General features: G+C 33.9%; 1 protein-coding gene across 1 annotated transcript; it reads right to left on the reverse strand.

Moving 5' to 3' along the window:
- Positions 1 to 11,234: 11,234 nt before the first annotated feature.
- On the reverse strand, positions 11,235 to 16,711 carry Phum_PHUM502960 (uncharacterized protein; the record flags this gene model as incomplete). Its single annotated transcript, XM_002430823.1, has 11 exons — positions 11,235 to 11,433; positions 11,515 to 11,701; positions 11,798 to 11,892; positions 11,992 to 12,311; positions 12,397 to 12,628; positions 12,706 to 12,896; positions 12,975 to 13,325; positions 15,000 to 15,229; positions 16,260 to 16,469; positions 16,551 to 16,588; positions 16,674 to 16,711. 11 exons carry the CDS (start codon positions 16,709 to 16,711, stop codon positions 11,235 to 11,237), a joined length of 2,091 nt encoding a protein of 696 aa, XP_002430868.1.
- Between the last annotated feature and the right edge of the window lie 9,205 nt (positions 16,712 to 25,916).

Consider the following 25,916-nt stretch of genomic DNA (forward strand, 5'->3'; position numbering starts at 1 on the left):
AGTATCGGACCCGACGAAACATCCCCCGCAGTCCGTCCGCGTTTCGCCCCAGCCCCGTCCGAATGACTCTTGCACTCCGAAGTGCGAGAATCCGACCGGAGCGCATTCCGACGTCATCGTCCGGATCATTATCTTTGTTTCCTTCTACTTTCTGCCGTTGTAATGAATCGCACGTACCGTCCTTAAACATGCGAACCACTCCCGAGGATGACGAGTTTCCGGAGACGAGTCGATCCCCGCAAGAAGATGGTCCCGTCAATCCCAAGCAACCAGATTTCCCCGTCGTACTTCCACTCGCATCCACGATTTCCCGGAGCAGAAAGATGAACCCTGAAAGAAAAGTGCCGAGCCCCACACTTTTTTCTCCCAGAAGGTTGGCAAGGTATAGGTGTGACTCTTCGTCTGCGATCGAAAAAAACGGTTCTCAACCGCCACGAACCGGGAATAAATCCCTAAATACCCTGTTCCCCGGCGGATACACTGATTCCCGGGAGAGACAGACGGTCAGAGACAAAGAGAGAGGGACGGTGGGAGACAGTGAAAGAGGGACGGTGAGAGACGGACGGTGAGAAACGGACGGTGAGAGACGGACGGTGAGAGAGGGACGATGGGAGACAGTGAAAGAGGGACGGTGAGAGACGGACGGTGAGAAACGGACGGTGAGAGACGGACGGTGAGAAACGAACGGTGGGAGACGGACGGTGGGAGAGGCACGGTGAGAGAGAGACGATGGGAGACAGTGAAAGAGGGACGGTGAGAGACGAACGGTGAGAAACGAACGGTGGGAGACGGACGGTGAGAAACGGTCGGTGAGAGAGGGACGGTGGGAGACAGTCAGAGAGGGACGGTGACAGACGGACGGTGAGAGACGAACGGTGAGAGAGGGACGATAGGAGACAGTGAAAGAGGGACGGTGAGAGACGGACGGTGAGAAACGGACGGTGAGAGACGGACGGTGGGAGAGGCACGGTGAGAGACGGACGGTGAGAGACGGACGGTGGGAGACAGTGAAAGAGGGACGGTGAGAGACGAACGGTGAGAAACGGACGGTGAGAGACGGACGGTGGGAGTCGGACGGTGGGAGACGAACGGTGAGAAACGAACGGTGGGAGACGGACGGTGAGAAACGGTCGGTGTAAGAGGGACGGTGGGCGACGGACGGTGAGAAACGGACGGTGAGAGACGGACGGTGGGAGACGGACGGTGAGAAACGGTCGGTGAGAGAGGGACGATGGGAGACAGTGAAAGAGGGACGGTGAGAGACGGACGGTGAGAAACGGACGGTGAGAGACGGACGGTGAGAAACGAACGGTGGGAGACGGACGGTGGGAGAGGCACGGTGAGAGAGAGACGATGGGAGACAGTGAAAGAGGGACGGTGAGAGACGGACGGTGAGAAACGGACGGTGAGAGACGGACGGTGAGAGAGGGACGATGGGAGACAGTGAAAGAGGGACGGTGAGAGACGGACGGTGAGAAACGGACGGTGAGAGACGGACGGTGAGAAACGAACGGTGGGAGACGGACGGTGGGAGAGGCACGGTGAGAGAGAGACGATGGGAGACAGTGAAAGAGGGACGGTGAGAGACGAACGGTGAGAAACGAACGGTGGGAGACGGACGGTGAGAAACGGTCGGTGAGAGAGGGACGGTGGGAGACAGTCAGAGAGGGACGGTGACAGACGGACGGTGAGAGACGAACGGTGAGAGAGGGACGATAGGAGACAGTGAAAGAGGGACGGTGAGAGACGGACGGTGAGAAACGGACGGTGAGAGACGGACGGTGGGAGAGGCACGGTGAGAGACGGACGGTGAGAGACGGACGGTGGGAGACAGTGAAAGAGGGACGGTGAGAGACGAACGGTGAGAAACGGACGGTGAGAGACGGACGGTGGGAGTCGGACGGTGGGAGACGAACGGTGAGAAACGAACGGTGGGAGACGGACGGTGAGAAACGGTCGGTGTAAGAGGGACGATAGGAGACGGACGGTGAGAAACGGTCGGTGTAAGAGGGACGGTGGGCGACGGACGGTGAGAAACGGACGGTGAGAAACGAACGGTGGGAGACGGACGGTGGGAGAGGCACGGTGAGAGAGAGACGATGGGAGACAGTGAAAGAGGGACGGTGAGAGACGGACGCTGAGAAACGGACGGTGAGAGACGAACGGTGAGAAACGAACGGTGGGAGACGGACGGTGAGAAACGGTCGGTGGGAGACAGTGAAAAAGGGACGGTGAGAAACGGACGGTGAGAGACGGACGGTGGGAGACGGACGGTGAGAGACAGTGAAAGAGAGACGGTGAGAGACGGACGGTGAGAAGGGGACGGTTAGAGACGGACGGTGGGAGACGGACGGTGAGAAACGGTCGGTGTAAGAGGGACGATAGGAGACGGACGGTGTGAAACGGTCGGTGTAAGAGGGACGATAGGAGACAGTGAAAGAGGGACGGTGAGAGACGGACGGTGGGAGACGGACGGTGAGAAACGGTCGGTGAGAGAGGGACGATGGGAGACAGTGAAAGAGGGACGGTGAGAGACGGACGGTGAGAAACGGACGGTGAGAGACGGACGGTGAGAAACGGACGGTGAGAGACGGACGGTGGGAGACGGACGGTGAGAAACGGTCGGTGAGAGAGGGACGATGGGAGACAGTGAAAGAGGGACGGTGAGAGACGGACGGTGAGAAACGGACGGTGAGAAACGGTCGGTGAGAGAGGGACGATGGGAGACAGTGAAAGAGGGACGGTGAGAGACGGACGGTGAGAAACGGACGGTGAGAGACGGACGGTGAGAAACGAACGGTGAGAGACGGACGGTGAGAGAGGGACGATGGGAGACAGTGAAAGAGGGACGGTGAGAGACGGACGGTGAGAAACGGACGGTGAGAGACGGACGGTGAGAAACGAACGGTGGGAGACGGACGGTGGGAGAGGCACGGTGAGAGAGAGACGATGGGAGACAGTGAAAGAGGGACGGTGAGAGACGAACGGTGAGAAACGAACGGTGGGAGACGGACGGTGAGAAACGGTCGGTGAGAGAGGGACGGTGGGAGACAGTCAGAGAGGGACGGTGACAGACGGACGGTGAGAGACGAACGGTGAGAGAGGGACGATAGGAGACAGTGAAAGAGGGACGGTGAGAGACGGACGGTGAGAAACGGACGGTGAGAGACGGACGGTGGGAGAGGCACGGTGAGAGACGGACGGTGAGAGACGGACGGTGGGAGACGGACGGTGAGAAACGGTCGGTGAGAGAGGGACGGTGGGAGACAGTCAGAGAGGGACGGTGACAGACGGACGGTGAGAGACGAACGGTGAGAGAGGGACGATAGGAGACAGTGAAAGAGGGACGGTGAGAGACGGACGGTGAGAAACGGACGGTGAGAGACGGACGGTGGGAGAGGCACGGTGAGAGACGGACGGTGAGAAACGGTCGGTGTAAGAGGGACGGTGGGCGACGGACGGTGAGAAACGGACGGTGAGAGACGGACGGTGGGAGACGGACGGTGAGAAACGGTCGGTGAGAGAGGGACGATGGGAGACAGTGAAAGAGGGACGGTGAGAGACGGACGGTGAGAAACGGACGGTGAGAGAGGGACGATAGGAGACAGTGAAAGAGGGACGGTGAGAGACGGACGGTGAGAAACGGACGGTGAGAGACGGACGGTGGGAGAGGCACGGTGAGAGACGAACGGTGAGAAACGGTCGGTGAGAGAGGGACGGTGGGAGACAGTCAGAGAGGGACGGTGACAGACGGACGGTGAGAGACGAACGGTGAGAGAGGGACGATAGGAGACAGTGAAAGAGGGACGGTGAGAGACGGACGGTGAGAAACGGACGGTGAGAGACGGACGGTGGGAGAGGCACGGTGAGAGACGAACGGTGAGAAACGAACGGTGGGAGACGGACGGTGAGAAACGGTCGGTGAGAGAGGGACGGTGGGAGAGGCACGGTGAGAGACAGTCAGAGAGGGACGGTGACAGACGGATGGTGGGAGACGGACGGTGAGAAACGGTCGGTGAGAGAGGGACGATAGGAGACAGTCAGAGAGGGACGGTGAGAAACGGACGGTGAGAGACGGACGGTGAGAGACGAACGGTGAGAGACGGACGATGAGAAACGGTCGGTGAGAAACAGTCGGTGGGAGAGGCACGGTGAGAGACGGACGGTGAGAGACGGACGGTGGGAGACGGACGGTGAGAAACGGACGGTGAGAGACGAACGGTGAGAAACGAACGGTGGGAGACGGACGGTGACAGACGGACGGTGGGAGACGGACGATGGGAGACGGACGGTGAGAGACGGACGGTGAGAGACGGACGGTGAGAGACGGACGGTGAGAGACGGACGGTGAGAGACGGACGGTGAGAAAAGGTCGGTGTAAGAGGGACGATAGGAGACAGTGAAAGAGGGACGGTGGGAGACGGACGGTGAGAGACGGACGGTGAGAGACGGACGGTGAGAGACGGACGGTGAGAAACGGTCGGTGGGAGACGGACGGTGGGAGACGGACGGTGAGAGAGGGACAGTGCGAGAGGGACGGTGTGGGAGTCGAATTTTGAATTTTTTTTTTTATTAAATGAAGACGAGAAAGGGAAATTTTTAAAAATGGTAAAAGAAAAAGGTAAAACGAAAAAAAAGTATTCCAGTACGATTTCATGAAAAAACCCTTTTTAGCTTTAGATAAAAAAAAAAAAAAAAAAAAAAAAAAAAATGAATTAAATTGAAAATTTACTTATAATACACTTTCGATTGGTTTTACATGTTTTCTTATTTAAATTGCTGACCGTTTCTATTAGTCGTAGTGGAGGTGGAGGCGGTGCCGGTGGCGGTGGTGGTAGTAGCAGGAGCCCGGAAAAGAAACGAACAAAAAAAAAATCTTTTTCAGCAAAAAAAATTTAATCCTACCCGAAACTTATCAAAATAATAATGATAAAAACGGATCATGTTTTTCCACCTGTAAAAAAATTTCAAATTGAAAATTTTAAATTTTAAATAATAATAATAATAATAATAATAATAATAATTTTAGTTTATTTTTTTTATGAAAGAAATATTTAAGATGCATTGCCAAATGCCGCCATCGCCCCCCACTCTCATTCCCACCCCTACCATCATCAACCGCAACCATCGTCACAACCGTTTTCGTAATGTTATTTTTCCTTTTTTTTTTTTATATAAAACTACCTAAATCTACCTGAAACCATAAATCTGAACGAAAACGGAGAAGAAAGAGTGAGAGAGTGAGAGAGAGAGAGAGAGAATGAGAGAGAACAACCTTAAAACACAATAATAATTTATTTTAAAAAGTAAAATATTTATCTTAAATAAAATATAATTTATTTTTATGGGGATAGAAATAATAAAAAATGAGCAACAATAACGAGAAGAATAGAGAGAGAGAGAGAGAGAGAGAGAGAATGAGATGAAAAAGAAAAAAGGTATGAGAATCTCACGACGACGGCGAAGGCGAAGAAAAACACACACACGCTAACACAGACTACGGATAGAAAATAAGAAAAAGAAAGAAAATTGTTGTATGTGTATCGAAAAGAGAGAGAGAGAAAAAAACGTTTTAGAAAGTGTGTCTTAGGGATGCTGTGGGGGACCGCCGCCGCCGCCGCCGTCGTCTCAAAGCTAAAGTGTGATTTTTGTATAAAATAATGGATAAGTATAAAATTATTAAGATAAATAAATCAAAATCTAAGAAGACTGAGTGTTACATGTACATTTTATTAGATTTATATAATTATATACATTTAAGTTCAAACATTTTCGATTTGCCGTTTAAAAAAAACGTTTTTTTTTTTTTTAAATTTTGGCGGGTAAAATTTTTTTTCCTTTTTAATAGTTGGCAGCGCCTATTTTCCCCCTCTTTCCTCTCTGATACTCGTTTGTCCTTTAATAAATAAAAGTTACGTTTATTCATATTTTAAAATAAAAAAAAAATTTTTTTTAACGATTCGATTCGATTTTCTCTTTCTTTTCTCTCTCACTCTCTCACTCTCTCTCTCTCTCTCTCTCTCTCTCTCTCTCTCTCTCTCACACACACTTTTACAAAAAAAAGTACATCTTAAAATTTAATTTAATTAATAAAAAAATATATAAAAAAAACTAATAGAAATTTTGATTCGATAACTAAAGTGTGCGTGTGGGGGGGGTGAGGATAGGAAAAGGAAAAAAAAATCGTGGGAATAGAAAGAAAGAAGAAAATTTTTTTTAAAAATTAAACAATCGAAAATAACCGAACTGTTGCGGATGTGCTTTCTCAGCATTGTAGTCTCTTATTTTCTTTTACCACGAAAGATCACAATTTATGAAACAGTCTCGGCTTATCTGGTTCAGTAAGGAGTCTTGCGATGATTTACAACCCCGTTATGAATCTTATTAACATTTTACCCCTATCTCTCTCTCCCTTCCTCTCACTCACTCTCTCTCTCTCTCTCTGTCTCCTATCCGCAAAAACTTCCTTTTTATAACCTACACCTCTCTCTCTTTCTCCCTTTTTCTTACTCATTTTTATCCCTTCTTTCCTATCTTATTTCTCTTTATTATTTTTTAAATGAAAATCTTAACGAGAGGAGAAACTCTCTCTCTCTCTCTCTTGTTTCATTTTTCGTACGTTTTTCCGTAACTTTTTTGTTATATTTTATTTAAATTTTTAACGTTTGTTTTAAATAAAAACCTTAACAAACGACTTGCTCTATATATTTCCCACACTCTCTCTCTTTTTTTTCCGTTTCCGTTTCCGTTTCCGTCATCGATTCTTTCCAAAATGTCGAATAAGATGAAGATGAAGAAGAAGAACAATTTACACTTAATCTTAGACTAATTCCTAAGCCGGATTTTATTTTGATTTAAGTGCGTTCTCATCATCTTCTAAACTTGGTTCACCCTCTTCGTATGTTGCACGCGCCCTCCTTCGCTCATCCCCCTACTCCCCCTCCTCCCATTCCTTCGCTAATGCCAACAATAGACAATCCTTCAACCGCTTTTCGATTTAAGACTTTCGTTCTTAGTTTTCTTCTGCTCAGTTTCATCATATCCCTCATACTCATCGTAATCCAGATTAAGTTTTCCATTTATTTTAAAAAAAAAAAAAAAAAATTTTTCTTTTCCGATATTTTTTTACGATTATTATTATTATTTTTTTTTTTTAAAAAGTTATTAAAGTTAATAAATAAAATAACATTTAGTAAGTTTTATCATTATTATTATTATTAATATTATTTATTGAAAATTCGAGATTAAGTAAAAATTTTTTAATTTTATAAACCACTTGTTTGAATTAATTTTAATTTTTATATACTCGATTATTATTATTTACAGTAATAATAATAATATTTGAGTAAAAAAGAAAGAAAAAAAAATTTAACGTGGCATTAGAGTTTAAATTATTGAAGAAAAAAAACGAAAAAAAACTCGGAAAATTTTTTTTTGTTCTTTGCCTCGCATACCAAAAACATAAAAAGAATTTTCACGTCATATAAATAACACGGAGTTAAAAATTCATTTTACAATTTGGAAAACGTTTAATTACATCGATTAGAAACGTAAGGTGATGATGTTAATTAATTGTAATAACATAAACGATAATGGTTTTTTTAAAATAATAATTTTTGTTCTTTTTTTTACAATACGGGATTACAAACGTTTGTAATCCTTATTTGATTTACAACGTGTCTTAACGAAAAGAAATTTTTTTTTTTTTTTTTTTTTTTAAATTTCATATTTCCCGCTTTTTTTTTCATCTTCCAGGAAAAATTGAAAAATATTCCAGGTGAAAAAAAAATTTTTTTAAAACGAAAAAAAGAAAAATTCCATTCGATTTTGTATAAACGAATAAAAAAAAAAAAACTCCATTTTGTTTTTTGTTTGTTTGTCTGATTCCACTTTCTTTTTCTATTTACACTTTTTTTATATTAAAATCATTGACTTTTACTAGATTTTATTAAATAAACTACGATCGATGACATATTCAATGTCAGATTAACAAGGAAACTGAATTGACACGATAATAATAATAATATCACAAAAGTCGTCGTCGTCGTCGTCATCGTTTTTGTTTCGTATTTTATAAATGGATGTTGTTTGTTTGTTTACGTCATCATCATCATCATCATCTTGTACAGCATCATTTTCTGTATCTCATCTCTCATCGGATTCTTTAGTTTTATCTTTTTTATTATTTAAAAAAAAAAAAAAAAATTTTTTTCTGTACTCACGAAAACAAATCGTCGTCTCACTATTATCATTATTATCATTAGTTTGGTTCCAGATACGTTTCCAGAAAATGATAATACTAATAATAATAATAATAATAATAATAATAATAGTAATTTTTTAAAATTTTTCTGAAAGAGAATTAAAAACAAAAAAAATTTTTGTACTCACGAAAACAAATTGTCGTGTCACTATTATCGTTATTATTATTATTAGTTTGGTTCCAGATGCGTTTCCAGAGAATGATAATAATAATACTAATAATAATACTAATAATAATAATAATTTTTTAAAATTTTCCTGGAAGAGAATTAAGAAAAGAAAAAAAATTTTACGTTAATATTTAAATTTTTCCCCTTTTTGTTTCTTTCTGGAAAAATTCGGAAAATCGTGTCACGTGGGTTCTTATCATCATCATCATCATCATGTTTTAAAATAAAAATCGATATATATCTTATATAGTTTATTTATTTAAAAAAAAAATTAATATTGACAATAAACTATTTTATTTTTTATATCCGGGAAAATCTGATTTAACCAAAAAGGAAATAAATGACGTAATAGTTTCTCTTTCTCTTTCTTTCTTACTCTCTAAATCCTTTTCTAACCTTTTTCTTACCTTTTTTTTATATACAAATGACTTTACTTTCCCTAAAATTTAAAAAAATAAATTGTAAGTAAAGAAAAGAGCTTTTACCTGTTTTTTATAAAAAAAAAAGTAAATAACGACTGGGAAAAGAAAAAAAAATGGAGGGGATGAATATATATATATAAAATCATTTATTTGGAAAATTTTTTTGATAATGATGATGATAATACTGATGGAATTTTCTTTTTTTTTTTATCTAATTGTAAAATTGTTAATTTTTTTTTTTTCGAGAAAATTTTCGTAAAAATTTTTTTTTTTTAACCCTCCAGCGAAAAAGTTTTTCTTTTTCCCGAGCTTCAGTTTTGTCTTTAGTGAATTTGATAAATGAATTATTTTTTTATGATGATAATAATAATAATTAAAGACGCTGGAGACATTTTTTTGTTTTTTAGAAAAAATATTTTTACTTGTCGCGAGGATAACGCCGGAAAAGTTTCTAAAAAAAATTTTTTTACGTCATTTAAACAAATTTGTTTTTAAAAAAAACTATTATTAATATTATTATTATTATTATTATTATTATTATCATTAACGAATCCTTATCGATAAATAATTGATAATAAAAAAAAAAAAATTAAACAAAAAATGATGACGTGCGTGTGTGTGTGAGTGAGTGTGATTCAGAAAATAATTTTTTCCAGTTCATTATCGTCATATTTTATCATCATCATCATCATCACCATCATCACCATCATCGTCATCATCATCATCATTATCATCATCATCGTCATCATCATCATCATTATCATCATTATTAATTCACGTAAAAATTTAAATAATAATAATAATAATTAATATCCTAAAATAAAATTTAAAAAAAATATTTTTTCTCTCTCTGCCTCCATTTTTGTTTTTTTATTTAATTCTCGGATTTTTTAAATTTATTTTTCGAATTTATCATTATTATTATTATTATTTATTCGAATGAAATTCACGCTAAATAAAAATTTTTCAAAAAAAATAAAAAAAGTTTACTTTTGACTGGAGAGTAAAAAGTAGAGATTAAATCGAAGGAGAGGGAAATTGAGGGGGTAGGAGGAGGAAGGAGGAGGGAGGAGGGAGAGGGTGAAAGGAAGAAAGAGAAAGTCGGATGATGTGGGGTTGGAGTGGGGGTGGGGTGGGAGGTTTATATATAAAAGTATATAAACAGTTGAAAATTTCCCACGGAATCTCTTCTGATATACCTGGATCATCATGGAAGGTGAATAATTCCATTGTTAAAATTATCCTTAAGGAATAAACTAATTGTTGGGTTTTGGCCTCGAATGATTCGTTTGTTTAGGGAAACAATACAAAGTATTTTAAAGGGAGAAGAAGAAAAGTTTTTTTTTTTTTAAAATGGGAATCAAAATAAAACGGGGATAAAATAAAATAATATCGAAAGGTAAAAGAAAAAATTTTTTTTTTTTTAAGGGAGACGAAATAAAAATAATCGTCCATTTGTAAAAAAACATTCTACCCCCTTCCCCCTTTCCCCCTCCCCCCAGATCCTTTTTTTTTCTTTTCAATTCGTGTGATAACGTTTATCATCGACCCCGAGTAAATTAAAAACTTTTTTTTCTTTTCTTAACACAAGAACGGAACGAACGAGTCGAGAGAAGCTTTTTACCCCGTCGGGGTTGTTGAAAGTTTTTTTTTTTTTAATACTTGGGGTTGTTAAAGAAAAAACAACCAACCCTCCTCCCTCCCTCCCCATTTTCTTTTTTCGATTTAAAATTATTTAGGATTTTTACAAGGTAATAAATTAAATTTTATAATAATTCATTTTTATCATTATTATTTTTTTTTTTTTTAATTAAAAACCTGAGATCGATTACAATAAAATTATAATAAAAAATAAAAATAAAATTAAAAAAAAACTTTAAGTAACTTTTTTTTTTGCGTGTCGAATAATAATCGATCGATCGATCGATCGATCCATCAATCGATCAATAAACAATATATCTAATAACCTGAAAAGAAAATAAAATTATGCTTTTGTTAAAAATTTGTAAACACGAGTGTATTGAAAAAAGTATAATTAAAAATTTTAAGGGGCACGGACGCGGGAGAAATTAAAAAAAAATTAAATAAAATTACGTAATAATTTATTATCATTATTATTATTATTAAAACTTACCAAAACAAAAACGTGTGAGATGATACATCTATGAAACATGTTTATATACTCTAAGAAATAATTAATTAATAACTATTTTAATAACGGTAACAGCTCAGGTAAAACACTTAAAAATTTACGACTAAGATTTTTTTTTTTTTTTTTTTTTCAAAACATTTTTTTCTACGTCTGGAAAAAAAAAAATGATCGAAATTAATCGAATTTTAAATCGATAAAAATCGAATCGATCGATCGATGTATCGATACCTAATTTGGTTGATAATGAGATCCCTGATTTTCGAATAAAGACATTTTCAATCTTTTACATTTGGCACGACGATTTTTAAACCAAAATTGTACATTTTTAGGTTCCAAACGTGGAAATTTTTGCCTGTAGGGCATGCGATTAAGTTCATCCGTGTATTTCAATATTAAATTGTGAGATGGATGAGTGTTTAAAGAAAACCTTAAATTAAAAAAAAAAAGAAAATCGTTTGTAATTAACGGAAAAAAACCGGAAATGAAAAATAATTTAACGTAAACGAACCATTGTTCCAAACGTGGTACTTCCGTTACGGGATCAATAAACGTCCTGTTTCTTTTCCTTCTTTCGTCTTGTGATAACGTCAACATTGATTGATCTCTTCCAGGTCCCAAAGGTGATAAACCAGGCATGTAATGACTCATGTACATAATCGATTGACTCATCATTGAATTCGGTACGAGCGGAAAACCTTTTTTTTTTTTTTTGGCGGGAAAATTTAAAAATTTAAAAAATAAATTTAACCGAACGGAAAATAAAATTTTTTTTTTTTTTTTTTTAATTTTACCTGGTGGTAATCGTGGCATTAGAACTCCACTCGTCGGACTAGGACTACGTAAATCATCGATAGAATTTTTTCTGCTTCTTAAATCGATCGTCGCCCTGTAATAATAATAATAATAATAATAATAATAATAATAAATATCGATTTTTTATTACGTATCGATCAATCGATAATTAAAAAAAAAAAAAAAAAAAAACCTTTCGTCATCAATCGGATCATCATCGTCGGAAAATGTTTGATCACTACAATTATTATTATTATTATTATTATTATTATTATTATTAATGTGTTCGTTAGAATGAGTTGTCGGTGGTAATTTTTTCAAACATTCTTCATCTTTTTCAACGTTTGTCTCTTTCCCATCGACGCCATTTTCTTTTTTTTTACTCTCCGTCGTTGTTTTGTTAACATCTCGATTAGGGGATGATTCAATTTTTTTATTATTTTCTTCTTTGGCGTTTCCATCACTCAAACAACCGACATCTTTAACGATTTGCGACGAATCTTCTTGCATTATCTAAAAATGGATACCATAATAATAATATCGATATATCGATCGATAAATCGAACGATGAAATATATATATGTATGTGTATATTTACTTCGTCGTTTTTAGCAGAAGACGATGAGGATGACGAATGTTTTTTTTCGTTATCGTAACAATCGTTATGATAATTTCTCTGATTATTAGACGTGGTTAAAGACAAGGGAACATCCGATTCGTTATCGTTAATATCGATCGTTCGAGTGCTGTCTTCGTTGTCTGATAATCTCGACATTTCATCTTCCGACACGGAATGTTGATCGGAGGATATCAAACTCGGGGGTTGAGTTCTATATAAATAAGAGCGTGGCATTAGAACAAATTTTTAAAACTCGATGTAACGAAATGTAATCAATTGATATATCACCTTAAGGAATTGTGAAAACCGTGAAAACCGTTAACGTTCATGTTTAATAAAGGAGCGCAAAAACCTCGGAGTTCGGCTCGTTTTTGCGCCGCTCTTGCATTTTTAAACCAATAAACGACATTATTAACATCCAACGGTTTTCTTCCACGTCTCGATTCTAAATTATTTAATTCTTTTACGTATTGTTGTATCTAAAAAACGGGTATAAATAATAAAATACAAAAAATTGTAACAAACAAACAAACAAACAACAAACAACACTAACTCACCTGTTGTCGACTAGGATGTTGATTTTCTAAAAACCATTTTTGTAATTTTGGTAACTCTAATTCAGGATCAAAACTTGTTCTCATTCTTGTTTTTTGTGTTAATTGATTTTGTAACATTGATTGTTGTGTTTGTTGTGTTTGTTGTTGTTGCATATCAGATTCTTTTCGAATCGGACTCGATATCCTTTGTGTCGATACTGTGGTTGGTACTATTGGTGATGATAACATGTGAAAATATGGATTGTTTATTTGTGATGATACCCACGATTCAAATTTTGTACGTATGTCATCGCTTGGTTCGATGTGTTGTGTTGTCGTGGCATTATCGCGACATAAATTCGATAAAGTAAGCTGGAAATTGTAAAAGTAAAAATTTTTCTTCCTCTCTTCCTCTCTTCTTCTTTCTATTATAACCGAAAACGGTTACGACGCAACGGAAGGCGAGAATAATAAAAGAGAGAGAGAGAGAGAGAACATGATCATTGAAGATTTTTTTTTTTTTTTTTTTGTCGTGTCAACGTAAAACTAGGAATGAAATCAACATAATAAAGCATTTGGAAACAATGCTGATCCCTGTCAACAAACATCAGAAGATGAATAAACCTGATAAATTATAATATTAACAACAACCAACAAACAAAAATGTTTTACGACATGCTCGTGTTTGCTCAGGTTTTTAATTACCATCGATTATTCTATTTTAATCACGAACAAATTCGAACATTTAAAAAAATTTTTTTTTTCGCATTATTTTCTACCACATTTACTCAAAAACTATAAAATTCATTCATTCATTCATTCATTCATTCATTCATTCAATCAATCAATCACTCTAGTTAATTTCTACTCCCGTTTTTTTTTTTTTTTTTTTAGAGTGAAAGACAAACGAATTGTTTAAGATAATCTATTGTTTTTTTATTCGTACGTAAACCGAATTTAAATTTTTTTCGATTTCTTTATACGTATTTAACCGTTGAAACAAACGGACAAACAAACAACAAACGATTGAATTTTTTCTAACAATTTTCTCTTTGGCGAAAAAAAAAAAAGAAAAAAATTCACGCGTTAAACAATTAACGTAAATACAACTACAACAACAACAACATAATAATAATAATAATAATTAATAATATTAATTAAATAAAAAGAAGTCTATTGACACGACAAATCGACGTCAAAAAAAAATTTAATAATAATAATAATAATAATAAAAAACGGTCGGTCGGCGATTAAAAAAAAAAAAAAAAAAACCTGCAAATTAATTAAATTAATTTTTTTCGACTCCCTAACAACAACAACAACAAACAACAAACAAACAACAATAAAATTATATATTTTAATGACACGAAAAAAAAAAAAGAACAAAGTTCCTTTTTCTCTCTCTCTCTCTCTCACTGTTTTGTAAATAAATTAAAAAGTAAACTTTTTTTTAAAAAAAAAAAAAAAAAAGCATTAAAAAAATGAAAATAAAAAGATTTAAAAAAAAAAAAAAAGTGAGTTATCATCATTATCATCATCGTAATAAGTTTGTTGTTGTGTAATCTGCAATAAATTAGCAAAATGAAAAAACATTTAATAATAATAATAAAAACCGGGAGTTTGTTTTGTTTTTCTTCTGTTCTTATCATCATTACTATTTTTTTTTTTTTTTGTTAAATATCGTCTGCTTTAAAAATTTATACACACACACACAAAATCATATTAAAATGTATACCCCTAATAAAACAATCCATCAAATGTCACATTTGCTTGATTTAAGGATCATTTTATTTGTTTGTTTTACGAATGAAACAAAAAAAAAAAAAAAAACGACGTGGCAGTAGAATATACAAAATAACTTTAAAAATTTTCTATCGTTTTCATTTTTTTCCCTATCTTCGCGTTTAAAAAGTTAATATTGTTTAAATGTTTTTTTTTTCTTCCACGTTCGATCGGGGAAATAGAAAACAAATGAATGAATGATTATTTACACGACTCTAACGATGATGATGATGATGATTATGAAAAGGATAAATAAGGACTTACCGTATCCAGAGGACATCCAGATCGAAGTAATAAATTATAACTCTGGATGAGTAGCAGGCGTAACAATTTATCTTTAATATCCTGTATGAGACTCGTTTTAGGTCTTAAAATTTGTATTCTTAGAGTTGCTATAGTGCTTAATTCGCTTAATAATTCTCCGACGGTTACCATCGGACCAGGTGATATCGTGTCAAAAGACAAAGCTCTCCAATTTCTTATCAGTATAGCACCTTTAAAATATTATTAAGAAAAAAAAATTTTAATTTATGAAAATCAATAATAAACCGGAAGTTATGGGATAGTGGGGAGAAAGGGGATTGCGGTGAGGAAATTATTCGTTTTTCTTTACATTTCCGGTTATTATGTTGGAAAATAACATAGACGATATGGAATTGGAAGAGGTGAAGAATGAAAAGAAGAAGAAAAAGGAGGAAGAAAAGGAGGAAGAGATGAAAGAGAAGGAAAAGGAAGAAAAAAGGAAGGAGAAGGAAGAGAAGGAGAAGGAAGAGGAAAAGGAGGAGAAGGAAAAGGAAAAGGAAAAGAAGGAGAAAATGGAGGAGAAAAAAGAGAAGGAAAAGAGAAAAACAGGAGAAGATAGAAGAGAAGGAGAAGGAAGAGAAATAGGAGGAGAAGAAGAAGGAAGAGAAGAAAAAAGAAAAGGGAAAGGAAAAGGAAGAGAAGAAGAAAAGAAAGAGAAGGAGGATAAGAAGGAGAAAAAGGAGGAGGCGGAGGAGGAAAAGAAGGAGGAGGAAAAGGAGGAGGAGGAGGAAAAGGAGGAGGAGGAGGAAAAGGAGGAGGAGGAGGAAAAGGAGGAGGAGGAGGAAAAGGAGGAGGAAAAGGAGGAGGAGGAAAAGAAGGAGGAGGAGGAAAAGGAGGAGGAGGAAAAGAAGGAGGAGGAAAAGAAGGAGGAGGAGGAAAAGGAGGAGGTTATTATCATTTCCCAAATATTTTACTCGTTTTAATTTTTTAATTTAGGATTTTCACGAACTCTTCAAACCGATTTTTCCGTTTTTCGTTTTCTTTTTTTGAAAAATTTCCCCCTCCTCCTCCCCCCCCCAAAAAAAAAGGTTTCGAAACAATCGAAAATCAATTTTTAAAAAAACCACCCAAATCAAATTTTTTCAAAACCCTTTTTTTGCCACCCTTAACCTTGAAAAAGAAAAAGTATTTAATAAAAATATAAGGGATGAAAAAAAGAGAAGTGTAGGGATGGGATTATAAAAGGTCAACGAACTTTAAATAAATAATAAAAATAAAAACCTTTGGCAGAAGCAGCTGATTCTTTCGGGTATCCCAATCTTGTTAAAGCAACCAAAACGAGTTCTTGTATCGGAGTATTTACCGGAATAATAACGTAACTATCAATTTCGACATTTGATTTTCTTCTCCAGTTATTTTTTTCACGATTATCGTTTTGTTCTTCCAGCGAAAGGATTGTTTCGACGATACAATGAACCGGGAGTGACTTATCTGTAAAAAAAAAAAAAAAAATTATAAACCTTAAAGAATGAGAGGAAGAGGAAGTTGAAAGAAAGAAAGAAAAAAATAAACGTTGACAGAAAATTTTCCAAAGATTTTCGACGAAATGCCTTATCGGGGAAAAATAAAAAAAAAAAAAGGAAACGAGAAAAAATAATAAAAAAAAAGCTGGAAAGATCTAGAAAAAAAAAAAACTCGTTAAATTGAAGATGAAACAGGAAATGAAAAGACATTTGAAAAAAAGTATAAACTCTTCTTCTTCTTCTTCTTCTTCTTGTGCGTTTGATTAACCACATTTTGTAGTGGATGATGGCACACCAACAAACAACAAAACCTTATCTATCTTTTCATTTCTTCTTTTCATCATCATCATCATCACCATCATCATCTTATTCTTTTATTTATACTGTCATTTTATTTATTATTATTATTATTAAACAAGGTTATTTAAAAAAAAACAATTTAAAATTTCAACAGAAATAAAAAAAAAATTTTTTTTTTTTAAACAGGTGGTGGCGTTTGTTTGTTTGTTTGTTTGTTTGTTTATATCTTTTACTCATCGTTACGTAATTTATTAACTTATTTATTTACTTATTTAAAATCAATAAAATTTAATAATAATAATAATAATCTCGCTTTTACGACTAACTAAAGACTTACAAAAAAAATAAAATAAAATTCGCTTTGAGAATAAAAATGAAAAGCAGAAGATATTTTTTGATTACGAAGGGGAGATTACGTGACACTCAATTATGAACAGAAAAAAAACTCTGCTGGAGAAAGAAAGAAAACCGTTACAAATTGTGACGTCATTAAATGAAACATTTAAAATAAATGGAAAAATGTCGCACACTGGAAAAACCTTTTTGGTGGAGAGGTAGGGCGAGGCGTGGTGGGGGGGGGGAGACGAGTGCAATGCGTGAACGAATTACATTTCGATCATTTCCCCCCGTAAATATACCGCGTTTAAAAAAAAATCGTGACCGCGCATGCGCACACACGCACAACAAGAAACGTAACAGTAAAAAAAAAGAAATTTCCCCTATAAACTATACAAAACCGGAAACGATCATCATCATCATTCCCACGTTGGTAATTTATCATAAGAAAGAAAAAAAACCTTATATAAATTTATTTGCAAGAAAAATAATAATAATAATAATAATAAATAAATCCGCGATCATCATCATCATCATCATCATCATTATTATTATTATTTAAATAAATTCACTACTACCAACCGTCACTACAAATTAGTATTAACATAAATAAAAAAATAATTTTTTTTCGTTCCTTCGGTTTCTTTGATAAGATAAAATAAGATAACTACACACGACATTTTTTTTTTTTTTTACTTATTACCGTAAAAAAAAAACTTGTCGTGTGGTATCATCTTATTTAATATTAAAAAAAAGCCGGTTGTTGTTGTTGTCGTCGTGAGTTTGTCGTTTGTATTGTCTTACAATTTTGTTGTATCCGTAATTACAACCAACCAACCAATCACCGGATAAAAAAAAAAAAAAAATTTCTTTTTTTTAATAAATCGTTAATCAACTTTATTTATTATTATTATTATTTACTTATTATCATTATTATTATCGGTCGCGTTCGACCATTTCGACGACATACCTGATTTCATTCATTCATTCATTCATTATTATTATTATTTTATTTTTTTTTTTTTTTTTACGACGACAGGTTACGTCAATCGAAGAACCGAAATAAAAAAAAAAAGAAAAAAAAATTTATGGACAAGATTTTCCTTTTTTTTTCTTTTTTTTTTGCAAAGATTCGACAAATTTTGTTTTTTCCCTGCTGTCGTTAAATTTTGTCGACGTTTTTTATAAAATTTCCCTCCTTTTTCTCTCTCTCTCTCGCCGTCGGGTAAAAATTTGTTGTTGCAGGGATTTTTTTTCCCCGTCGTGATTCATTCGTTTAATTTTTATTTTTTTAATAATAAATCGACTCCCTCCATTATTATTGTTCCCCCCCCCCAAAAGATTTTCCACCGACAGGAAAATTGTCGCCAAATTCAAAAAAAAAAAATTATCCGGAAAATCCGCAAACGAATCAACGAAATAAAAATTCTAAAACGTAAACAATTAAAAAAAAAATATAAACAATTATAAATTAAATTAAATCGAACCTGAACAATTTTCTTTCTTTTTATAAAACCTGAACAATAAAAAAAAAAAAAAACGACAGCGAAGGAAAATAAGAAAAAGAAAAATATTCGAGAGAAAATTCAAGTTAGCGACATTTAACACGAGTTTAGCCACCGATTAACCAAACCAATTCTTCATAAATTAATTCGAAAAAAAAAAAAAAAACTCGTTTGACAAAAATAATAATAATAATAATAATAATAATAATAATAATAATGAAATAAAACTCCGAATCGTTTCGAGAAAAAAAAAGGCATCAACAATTCACAAACGACAAACAAACAAACAACAACCGAGAAATTTTCATAATAAACAACTAAATAAAAAAAAAAACGTTCTTCCATGTTGTGTGTGTGTGTGTGTGAGAGAGAAAGAGAGAGAGAGAGAGAGAGAGGTATATAAAGGGACAAAATTGTAGATATTTAAATTTTATTATTATTATCACGAACCTGAATTTTATTTTAAATTACGTTTTTATACGCGTACCCAGATTCCCCCCCCCCAAAAAAAAAAAAAAAACAAATGATAATGATAATAAGAAAATGGAAAAACGTTTTTTTTTTTTTTTTTTTCTAGCGTTACGTCACGTGAGTGAAAAAAAAGAAAAGAGAAAGAAAATGTATATATATAAATAAATATAAAATGCTAAGCTGAATTAGTTAAGTCTATTTCATGGAGAATAAGAATAAGAATAAGAAGAAGATTTTATAAACTGGAAAGAAGTGAGAGAGAAAGAGAGATAGAAGGAGAGTGAGAGAAAGATAGAGAGAGATCACACGTTAAGTAGTTGAAAGAAACTAAGAGTTCACACGTAGGTATTAAACCATCGGAATTTTACGTTCGTTCGTTCGTACGTTCGAGAAAACCTCCTTTTTCTTATAACGGATTACCGAACTTGTTCAATACAACTAAAGAAGGATTAATTAACAATTCTACCAACTTTATAAAACACGTTCTTTCTTATTTTCTTTCTCATTCTTTTTTTAACACCGCCACCACTACCACCACCACCCCCAACACCATCCTACACAAACTATCTCTTTCTATCTTTTTACGTTCGTATATCACAACAGCATCATACCCAACAACAACAACAACAACAACGCCTAACATTATTATTACCTTTCTTCTTCTATCTTCTTCTATCTTTTTTCAATCCCATTAGGTTCTTATAAAAAGAATCCGATTTTAAATTTATTTAAAAAACATTTTCTACCTCTTTCCAATTTTGACTTCTTATTTCGAAAAAAAAAAAAAAAAAGAAAAACTTTTCCCCCTCGAATAATAATAATAATAATAATAATAAACTATTTATTTCATTTTGATTCGTTAATCTTATTAATTATCGTTTTTTATTTTTTCGTCTGCTTTTTTTCCCTAACGCTTTTCCATTTAAAACTAAAAATTTCCAAGTGCGCGAGTCGTAAAAACGACTTTTAATCGTGTGAATATTACAACTAATAATAATAATGATGATAATAATAATACATTTAATTATATTTTTAATAACGATGATTATTACGATGATGATAATGATGATAATAATCCCTGGAAAATTCTTCCCCCTTCCCCTTTTCCCTCTCTCCCCCGGAAATCGTTTTTTTTCCCTTCCCTAAATATTTAATTTTTTTTTTCTTTTCGATATATATTTTTTTTTTATAAAAAGGATTTATATTTACGTAAGCTAATAATAGGCTCTAATAATTAATTAATTCGTTTTTTTTTTCTTTTTCCACGCACCACGTAATTTATTCCGTTTCGGTTCGGTAGCAAGATTAAAATTTCCTTAAGGCTTACCGGCCTTATAATTATTATTATGTATAATCCAGAAATGGATTATCCGCGTTTAAACGTTTAAAAAAAAAAAAAAAACTATTAATAATAATTATGATGATGATAATAATAATAATAACGATGACGATTTTCAGGTATCCAAAAATAAAGAGAAAAAATACTCACTCATTCCAGTTTTTCCATCAATCAAACGTTCTTTGGAAAACATTATAGTATTAGCATCCGATTTGAGATTAGAACATTCAGCAACAGGTGATGACGTAGGCGATGATTTTGACGTACACGTGAGTGATAACGCCTGATTCTGTAAATTTAAATAATAATAATAATATTAAATAAAACGATTATAATAACCACCCGAAAGAAAAAAAAAAAAATTTTTTTTTCGGAGAGAGAAGGGATAAGAAGTCCGTGAAGGGGGATGAGTGAAGGAGTGGAGGGTAGGGGAGAGAGAGAGAGAGAGGAGAAAGGGGTTTAAACCTTGAAAAAGGATTATCACGAATAGATAGGATAAGGGCCGTAAATCAAAAAACGTAAAAAAAAAAAAAAATCTTAGTATAGAAAATTTGTCAGATAAAATTATCTTAAATTTATAAGTTAAGCATTGTTTTCGTATGTTGTTGTTGTTGTTGTTGTTTAATCCTCGTGTAAAACTAGATAATAAATTTGTTAAGAGGTTTCCCTCATCGTAAGACTTAGTAATTAACCTTTTTAATTGGCATTTTTTTTAACAAGATTATCTTTTTTTTTTTTTTTTCTTTATGTGCGACATTTTGTTTTTAACGTTTTTTTTTTCTCCTTACAATTTGCAATATTATTATTATTATTATTTAAATCCCTAGTCGGTTGCTTTTTATTAAAAACGGGTAGTTTAAGTACTGGTTGGTAATATATTTATCTAATACCTACCAACCTACTATACAAACTTGTATAAAAATTAAAAACATTTAAAAAAAACGTGGCAGAAGAATATCATCATTATCATCGTATTAAAGTGTCACCAGATTTTTTTTCGAAAGAAACCTACCCGAATTTTTTTATTTAAAAAAATTTGAAATCTTTTATTTAAGTTAACAAATAAACACGTTCAAAATTTTTTAAAGTGGTAATAGATAATTCTTTAACCACGTTCAAAATTTTTACATTATTATAAATTCATATAAATTATTAATATTATTATTATTATTATAAAAATGATTTTCCACTCGTTAAATAATCCTTCCCTTCCCTTCCCTCCCCCCATAAAAAAATAAAAAAATTATTATTATTTATAACAAATGGACCGTTTAACAAATACATATTTTTTTAAAAACAACCCCTTAAATAACAACCCTTAACGATTATTTTCCGTTACGAAAAAAAAAAAATTAAAACCCCCTTCGATTAAAAAAAAAAAAAAAAAAAAAAAAAAAACACTTGAAAATTTTTCAAAATGGACGTCGCGTCGTTCATTTAAATGATTTTTCCTTTAATAACATTTTATTTTATATTAAATCGTATAAATTTTTCTATTAAAAATATCGACACATGAATAAATAGATAGATAGATAAATAGATAGATAAATAGACAGATAGATAATCTATTCTTGATTTGTAAAATAAATAAAAATAAAATCTCGTTACATCAACCGAGTTATTTATTCAACTGTAAACAATTAATACCTCATTTAATCTTTCTTCCTCAATTATTATTATTATTATTATTATTACCCTGAGAATCTATAAATATTTTACACGTATATAAACCATTATTATTATTATTATTCATTTAATGGCTCCTAAGGTAAAACAAACAGCTGGAAACCAACAGGAAAGAGAGAGAGAGAGAGAGAGAGAGAGAGAGAGAGAGAGAGAGAGAGGGTAGAATAGGAAACAATTAGAAAGTGTGAGAATCGTTTCACGAATTATGACGTCATAGTTTAACCCGCGTTAAATAAAAGTTTCTGTATGAAATCGTTTTAAAGGGAGAAAACGAGAGAGAGAGAGAGAGAAGTTAAAATAAATTTTAATTTATGAATTTTTTTATTCGGTAAAAAAGGAGAGAGAGAGAGAGAGAGAGAGAGAGAGAGGAAAATAAAAAAAAAAAACCTGCCAGGTAACAACCATTTTGTACAACCTGAACCAACAACAGATGAAATAAATAACGTGTAGAAATGTTTGACTGACTTAAAGTAGACAATAAACGATTATTATTATTATCATTATTATCATCATCATCGGATATATTTTTATTTAATCCTGGAAAATACCAAAAAGGTCATTACCACGTATCATCATCATCATCATCATCATCATCATCATCGTCATCGTCATCGTTGTTTTAGTCGTGTTAAATATATTATTAATTTCGTTTTTTTTTTGAATTTTATTAACCCGCCCTACCCCCCCACACACTCACTCCTCATCTTTCATGTTCTGGAATATTCTTTTCCCATAAAATAATAATAATAATAATAATAATTTTTACGAAAGGATTTGTTTTTTTTTTTTTTTTTGTTAATTAACGATTCGTTCTTGCAAACGAAAAAAAATTAAAATTTTAACGTGGAATTAGAATATTTTAATAAATTAACAAAACTAAAATAAAATTTTTTACTAGTTAAAAAAAAACTAAAAATTCCCCCCCTCGCCCCCCCAACTTCCCCCCCTTAAAAAAAAAAACGTTTATCGAAGACTTGATAGTCGTCAAAAAAAAAAAAAAAAATTTAAAACGTTTTCGGATTAAATAATAAATTTTTTTTTTGAAATTCTTTAACCATTAACAAAAGGATCAGGTATAAAAAAAAAAAAAAGCAGAAGAAAAAGGTTTTTTTTTCTTCATAAATTTAAGGTTAAAAAAAAAAAAAGAGAGAGAGAGAGAGAGTGAAACTAAAGATTAACAATAAACCAATGAACCTTATAAAGTCTAAAAAAATGACAACATTTTCAAGGTTTGTACCTGATTTTTTTTTTTTTTTTATAAATTGAACCTTTTACGAATCGTTCGATTTCTAAAACCACGACAAAAAAAAACATTTTCTTTAAAAAAAAAAAATTTTTAAATTGATACAAATATTAAAAAAAAAAAAAAATTTAATCGTACGTAATAATAATAATAATAAAACCGGAAATAATGGGAGGGGAAAAAACGCGACGGAAGTGCACGTAGAACAAAGTCAAAAAGTTAGAAAGCCCCCCCGCCTTGCCTTTCTTCCACCTCCCCCCTCCCGCTTCCCCTCCGGAAAGAAAAGACAAAATGAAAACATCAAAATAAAATTTAGTGACAACTCATATCTATTCATTTCTACTCAAAGTCCATCAATTTATCTATCTATCTATTTATCTATCTATTCGTCTACCTACCTACCTACCTACCTACCAACAAACCTTTCTACTACTACCTATTTAAATCTTTTAACTCGAGTCAAAAAAAAAGAAAAAAAAAGGTAGAAAGAAGAAAAAAAAAGAAATCAGGTCATAAAAATAAATCAAAAAAAATATAAAAAAAAACGGTGGAGGAAAGAAGAAGAAGAGTAGGAAGGGTGAAAGGGGGGGAGGGTGGTGATACCTTAAAACCTTTTTTTTTTTTTTTTTTAAAAGATAATCCCTTATATCTCAGGTAAAAAAAGGTTCGAGTGATGAAAACAATTTCACATTGACTTATTCCGGTCATTTAACAACGACTAAAAAATCATTCGAACCCCGCCCTTCCCTCTCCCTCCTCCTCCCCCCATTCTCCTACTCAAAAACTTTTAAATTTTAAATTTCAATTACGGCCTTTATTTTATAAATAATCACGTGATTATAATAATGATGATGATAATTATTTTAACGCGAAATCAACCCCATTCCTCCTCCCCCCCAACTAAAAGCAATCCCACGAAATTAATAATGTAAATATAATAATAATAATAATAGTGAAGCAGAAGAAAAAAGCTTTCTGCTAGACGTACCTGCAGAAAAATTTAAAAAAAAAAAAATTTTCGTCTGCTTAAACAAACAATTACGTAACATGAAATCAATCGTGAAAATTTAAAATAAAAAAAATTATCATTATTATTATTTTTTGGGGGGTAAAAGAAAATGACGTCATAATATGTGAAAAAAATGTTTTTCGGGAAGGGGGAACGGGAGAAGTAATAAAAAAAAAGGAACTGGAAGTAAGAATTTTTTTTCCCTTCGATATTCGATTTAAATAAATTAAAAATTTAAAGAAAATTAAAAATGGCGTCGTTTCCGCCATTTTTTTAAGTTCGGTTTAAGGTTCGAAATTTTATCGTAACTAATATAATTTTTATTACGATAAAAAAAAAGAAGGAGGAGGGGGTGTGAGGAAACGACAGCGAGGTTGTTTTTTAAAAAGAATAGAAATTTAAATCGTGGCAGTAGATAACGGTAGTTTTACATATAAAAATAATAATAATTTTACATCTGATTTAAAAGAAAAATCACGTGTCGGGAAAATTAACCTTTAAAATTTTTTTTTTTCGTTAACGTTTTAAGGTTTTTAAATAAAAAAGAATGAACCCCTAATCCTCTTTAATGCACCCTCCTCCCCCCTTGCCCCCTTTGTTAAAAATAATCAGTACCGGATTCAAGATTTAAATTCGTGACACGTAATAATTTTTTTTTTTCGTTACCTGATGTGATGTCGGTGGTCCGGAATCCAAAACTCCAGTTTTTGCATTTGCAGCAACCCAAGCCTCTGCAAATGTTTCCATAGCACTTTGAAAATCCATAATTTTTATTTTCTTTTTTTATTTTTCTTTTCTTCTCACTTTCTTATCAATTCATTTAACCCATAGTTTCTTATCACTAAAATAAACCGGAAACAAAAAAATAATAATAATAATTATTATTATTATTATTATCGATTAGGTATAAAAAAAAAAAAGAAAAAAACCGTTAAAAAAAAAAAAAATTTTTTTTTTCTCCACGATCCCGGAATTTTTACCCCGGTTTAAAAAAAAACCGCGGATTTATTCGTGGGGGGGGGCCTTATGAAATATCACGTGACATTTAATCGTCACCTTCGATGATAATAATAATAATAATAATTACAATTCGTACGTTTAATTTATTAAAAATTAATTATTTTTCACCCTATCACTCCTAACGAACGAACGAACGATTGGTAATAATAATAATAATAGTTAAGAAAAGGTGTTCGATTTAATAATAATAATAATAATAATAATAACCGTATTTATTAAGCAGACGACGACGACGACAACGACAAAATAATACGAAAAGTGATTTAATATAATAAAATTTTGTGTCAACCCTGCATTGAAAAGGTTTCTTCACACTTCAATTGAACCGAGTGACTAAATCCGGATTATAAGATTAGGTTAATCTTTCTTTAAGTTTGTTCGTCGTTGCGAACGATTTCCTTTTTTTTTTTTTTTTCCTTTTCGTTCGTTCCTTTGATTTGTCACAGGTCGTCAAACGTTAATAATATTTTTTTTTTTTTTTCCTAAGTGTGACACGAGATAAATTG

Source organism: Pediculus humanus, genomic scaffold, assembly GCF_000006295.1.
Source record: "Pediculus humanus corporis 1103172108269 genomic scaffold, whole genome shotgun sequence".
NCBI lineage: Eukaryota > Metazoa > Arthropoda > Insecta > Psocodea > Pediculidae > Pediculus > Pediculus humanus.